The following is a 5,586-nucleotide window of genomic DNA, read 5'->3' as shown; positions in this document are numbered from 1 at the left end:
GTAGCAAAATCCGACGACTATTGTAGCAAAAAAATGCCGCCGTCGCAGGGGTCGTGCTCCGCCGTGTTGGGATATAGCAAAAAACGTCACCTGTAGTAGCAAAAAACAATGAAGTTGCAGCAAAAAAAGCCGCCGCCATGGCCGTTGTCGTTGTAGCTCTGGAAAAACATAGTTCCAGCAAAAACAGATCACCGTCGCAACATGTGGTTGTTGGTTGAAGCTCCCCGCAGGCTCGTTGCAGCAGCGTCGACGGGGCGCAGCAAAAAAGGAAAGGAAACGGTGATTGCCACGGGTTTCCTTCGCCGGTTGTCATCATCCTCGAGCAAGTCCCTGCGAAGGAGGGGGGAGTCCTGTGAAGGAGGAGGGAATCCATGGCGTTGTGCAGTCAGTTTTAGGGGAGAGGCGAATGAGTGGTGGAGGTCGCCACGAAAGGGATAAGGCATGACGCACGGGCGGTGCGTGGGTCCAGCCATACGTGGCCACAACACATGCGTAGCGGTTGGATCGCAAATAGATCAGACGCACCACGCGCGTCCGGCGCAAAATTGGGCCGGCGCGCCGGATGCAAACATTTACCTAAAAAAATTGACCATGCAACATTACTACTCATTCAGGTCGTCATGACATGCAGCCACCATTCAGGTCGTCATGACATGCAGCCACCGCAGTTAGTGGCAATTAAAGCATGATATTCATTTCTTTTATACCTCGGCATGCATCGCCCTGCCTCCGAGGATGTTGTTCGCGTTGATGGGTGTTTTGATGCCACATAAAAAAATCCACATTGCAATGCATGGGCATATGTGATAGTAAACTCATATAGTATTAATTATAAGGTTTGACCTGCAAACTGATGTCGCTCCATCACTGATTAATTGTACTACGAGAGTGGATTGGTCGTGCAAAAGGATCGGCGCCAACGGAGTGACGTATTGCTTAAACGTGAAGACTGCTGACATGACATTCCTACTCCTACAGCCTTGATGCAGAGCTAGAGCAGCTTTGACAGATGTTTCCGAAGTCTGTAACTGAACATGAGTGAAGTGCATCCTAGGTCCTTGAACTATTTTGGTGGTGTCATGTAGGTCCTTAAAATATGAAAAGTGTCATCTAGGTCCTAAAAAATTGTTGAAGTGTAATAAGTGTGTATATATGTGACACCTCTGAAATAGTTAAGGACCTATGTGACACCTTTGAAATAGTTTGAGGACCAATATAACACATATTGCACTTTGAGGACCTGAATGACGATTTTCATAGTTCGATGACCTACGTGACACCTCTGAAATAGTTTGAGGACCTATGATGCACTTCACTCACTGAACATCCATACTGAACAGATGAACATAGCCTGTATATTTTTGTCTTGCTTTAGCAGTTCCAGGGTGGGAGACTGACGTCTCAGCAGCAGCTGCCCGCATCGACAGCAGCAGCACTGCCGACGCCAAGAGAGACTACACCTGCTGCTTCGTTCCAACCTGTAAGCTAGCCATTCGAGTCAAAGCTTAAAAGGCTGGAAATTCGAGATGAAAATTCCATCCAAGCCTAGCTCACAGCTCTACCCAGAATCCAGCGCGATTTCGCTGTCGATACGAGCGATGCCATGTGGATGTAATGTGCGCACCAATGCAAGAGGAAGGGCAATGAAGAGTGGACTGACTGACTCCCAGCAAATGGTCGAATCTGGTGAAGCATCAAAATGTAACAACCCAACTGTACATGTCTCGGGCTATTCTCATTTCTTACTGGAACTGGCATCACAAGGTGCCAATAAACCAAACGGGTTCCAAATTAACATGCACTCACAGAAAAAGATCAACAAATGACTGGTGAACAAACGAAGCGTCTAAAACGATCCGCAAACAACACTGTGACACTACCGCTGTTCGTCAGCATACACTGGACACAAAGAACTCACACACATATTCAATACCTGCTGATCAACACAAAATCATCGTCATCCAGAACACGGGCCTCCTTCTGTCCCACAAAGTTCTCCCGTCCAATGGCTTCGACAATCCGGACAAACTCAACCCTCTTCTCAAGAGGGAGGGGAGTGTATGGCAACCTGAAAACAGGCCTCACTACACCGAGCTGAGCCAGGGCGGTGTTGAGACCGATCGGGTTAGGCTCGCAGAACAGCCATTTCATCAGAGGCAGCAGCTTCTCATTTAGCGCCGCATTCTCCCCTTCAAACATGAGGCTGTGCATGAGACCGGGAACAAGATTGCTCGCCACAGAAATGACTCCAGTAGCGCCGTACTTCCACCTTGAGTCATGGCATTCGTCATCATTACCGCTCCATATTGTTATGCCTTTGTCAGTGTAGCACTTAACCCGCTCATGCCCAACGCATTCTTTAACTCCTGCCATGTTTGAGTAACATGAAAGCGCCTCAATGACTGGAGGAGGTATGTCTTGACTGGTCCTGGATGGCACATTGTAAATGATTGTTGGGCCCATTGGGAGGACTTCCTTGAAATGAGAGATCAAGCCTTCAGTTGAGGTCTTCCCGTAGTAAGGATTGACATGGAGAGCTGCATGCATGCCAACAGCAAATCCCTGCTCTGTAGCGTGAACAGCTTCTCTGGTTGAGTTACTTCCCGTGTTACCTATCACTTTAATGTTGGATCCAAAGCAGTTAACAGTATGCCCGATGAGCATGATGTGCTCATCCCAGCTCATAAGGTGACCTTCTCCTGTTGTTCCTCCAACTATTACACCTTCCGCACCACCATTTATTTGTGTGTTTATCAGAGAATCGTATGCTTCAAGATCAAATCTTCCATCTGGCAAATAGGGGGTTTTGACCGCTGTGATTAGTCTGAGGCTTTTGATTCCATCTGTTGATGTCCTGCACATCGGACAGAGAAGATCAGACATGAGCAGCACACGTGTATCAAAGCCATTAAATACTTGTGTGCAAACATTATGGTCCATGTTAGTCATGTGACTACTAAGAAATAGAATCGCTCGGTTACTTATTCACCAGGATTGTACCAGTAGCAGAATGAACCAATCATATAAGTATATAACAGATTACAAATTTTTTCCCGCACAGACTCTTTAGTTTAAAATTCTCCCAACTACAACAATTGATTACCTATCGAGACAAGGGATAATTCACCAAAACTAGGTTACTTTTACAGAACAGACTTGATAAAGGAAGATAATAAGAACATTCTACGTTTCTCTATTAGCTAAACAGTTATTCCTGGTCATGACCTGGACTTGTTGTAATTCACTAGAGTGGTACATTACGTAAAATGAGAACTATACAGATGGGCCCTGGTGTTAAAACTACACAATATGCTGACATCTTTTCCCCGTATCCTTCCCTCCCTTGTCTCTGATAAAACAAAATTTATTTCATTTTTGTGCTTTGTGGTACCTATAGGGAGTTGTCGTATTCTTCCCATGCACCAGCCAGTGGTAGGGAGCAAACATGATCATCATATGTTGTGCTAGTAAAGCATTTGGCCCTAAAGACTGTATCCATGCTGCCATTGTACTACTATGACATCTAAAAATAGGTCAAATGGACTTAATCTACATCAGTCTAAGTAGGAATACCTTTTTACTTTGACCGAAATGAATAGCAATAGTAAAAGGTAAAGCCAGTTAGCATTAAAAGCAAAAGTTCTCAAGACATCCTAAATTTTAAAATGAGGCAGTGGGGAAATAGAAGGTGTGAAATACCAATTTAACCGAGTCATGCAATCCCCGGTACAAAACAGAGTTCATTGTTGTTAGCTTACAGTATACAAGAAAATTAACAGCTTGTTCAATGTTATCAACCCAAAAGTACTAGCAAATCTATGATAAAATGAATAGAACAAGAAACTAATGCTTTCATATTTTAGAAAACAAGTCACCGATTTTTCACTTCAGTACTTCGCATCGGAAGATAATCATCTAGAGTGACGGCTGCAACTGCAAACTTTCCTTTACTAACCCTGTACAAGCACTTTTTGGTATTAGTGTGTTGCTTTCGGAAGTAAAGCAGAATATAGGCAGAGTAAATGAGGTAAAACTAATGCGCGAAAAAAGAGAGCTAAAACCCATGCCTAGTCTCGATGATTGAAGGAAAAGCACACATATCAAAATAATCACAATCCTGAATAATTGAGATGGGAACTACATATAGTAGGATGTAAACATACTGTAAATACAGCCTCTTTCCTTCTCAAAATAATACAGCCTCTTGAGTAAAACAAGTGCAGACTGCCAAGATAAATGGAACCTTCTTGTGTTTACCTACCAAGATGCATGTGGCTCAGGAAACAAGTTGGCATTGGGTACAGCTACTTGTTTCTTATTCTTAAGAGTAAGAGGCTTCAAAGCTTCCATTGACAGAAATCAAGATTCACAGAATCTGACTAAAGGCAGCTTCCACTGGCACCACAGCATGTGTAGTCCTACTACTTGCTAAGTTGCTAGACTAAAATATGCTCTTGAAAAAAACAAGTGCAGACTACCAAGACCATGATGCATGTGGCTCAGGAAACAAGTTAGCATTGCCTACTACTACTAGTTTCTTCTTTTTTCGAGCAAGAGGCCTCAAAGCTTCAGGTTTCCATTAACAGAAATCAAGGCATCACAAAGTCTGAATAATGACAGCTCAAATACAGACTGAACCAACCACCACAGCATTGCCTAGTCACTCGTACTTGCTAAATTGCTAGTCCAAAATACGCTTCCTTAATTTAGAAAAAGAGAAGCAACCTTCACACTGAAATAATTGTACAGCCAAACAGCCCCCCACACGTTTGCTGCCAACTAATCCAAGATAAGAGCAAAGACGGGTCGTCGTTATCCTTTATTTCAGGCTCCCAAATAAATACAGTAACTATTCTGAGTCTAGAAATAGAAGTATCATCAATTCTCTATTTCACCCAATCTCAATGACTACCATCAAGTGACCCAACAAATCCTGGAACCCAAAACCGAAATTCACACAGAAATACTCTCAAGCTGTTTCGATTTTAGTAGCCCACAGACAGGGGCCGGTCTTGATGGTGTGCCGGCACGCCCAGAAATGGTGAAGGGCAGCGGGATTTAACTAATCGCCGGAAGGAAACAACCTCGTACCTCGAGGCCGAGTGGCCGGAGGCTGGGACGGGGTGGAGACGGCCGGAGCGCGATGTCCCGGCGGGAAAGAACGGGAACGGCGACGGCGGCGACGCGCGCGAGAGGCGGGAGGTGGGGTGGGGGTGGGGGCGCGGGGGCTGGAGGTACGGCATGGCGGCAGCTGAAGAACGGCGATGGCGGCGACCACGAAAGGGGGCGGCTCCTATCTTCCGAAAGAGGGATTTAGGGCTTTGGTTTTTTTTTTTTTTTGAGGGGTATTTAGGGCTTTGGTTTGGTGGGATACCTGGGCAAAATGTGCCTGGACTATGGACATGTTTTAGGCCCATATGGCCCGTTTTTTTTTCAGACTTCATCATTCAAATGGCCTAGTCAAACAAGTGCAGACTGTGAAGACTAATGGGTTCAGGGGACTTCATAGCTTTAATCTAGCTATATGTTAGCAAAGGAATGTTGTTGGCGACTACTCCAATATCTGAAATCTCTTTGTGCACGAGT

The 5,586-nt window shown here is 44.8% G+C and overlaps 1 protein-coding gene across 2 annotated transcripts; it reads right to left on the bottom strand.

The window, feature by feature from the left end:
- Positions 1-1,687: 1,687 nt before the first annotated feature.
- LOC125540035 (4-hydroxy-tetrahydrodipicolinate synthase 1, chloroplastic) lies at positions 1,688-5,302 on the bottom strand. 2 transcript variants are annotated; one of them, XM_048703604.2, is made up of 3 exons: positions 5,092-5,298; positions 3,876-3,956; positions 1,688-2,854 (listed from the first exon to the last, which is right to left on the bottom strand). In XM_048703604.2, the coding sequence occupies exons 1-3, from the start codon at positions 5,241-5,243 to the stop codon at positions 1,927-1,929; spliced, it is 1,161 nt and encodes a 386-aa protein (XP_048559561.1). In that variant the 5' UTR covers positions 5,244-5,298; the 3' UTR covers positions 1,688-1,926. The 2 variants fall into 2 exon arrangements, with proteins under 2 accessions (XP_048559561.1, XP_048559562.1); XM_048703605.2 differs by lacking the exon at positions 3,876-3,956 and having other exon boundaries at positions 5,092-5,302.
- Between the last annotated feature and the right edge of the window lie 284 nt (positions 5,303-5,586).

The sequence above is a fragment of the Triticum urartu genome, chromosome 2A (genome assembly GCF_056163025.1).
Source record: "Triticum urartu cultivar PI428250 chromosome 2A, HENAU_Tu73, whole genome shotgun sequence".
Classification (NCBI taxonomy): domain Eukaryota; kingdom Viridiplantae; phylum Streptophyta; class Magnoliopsida; order Poales; family Poaceae; genus Triticum; species Triticum urartu.
This window is presented reverse-complemented; position numbering and strand designations above follow the sequence as displayed.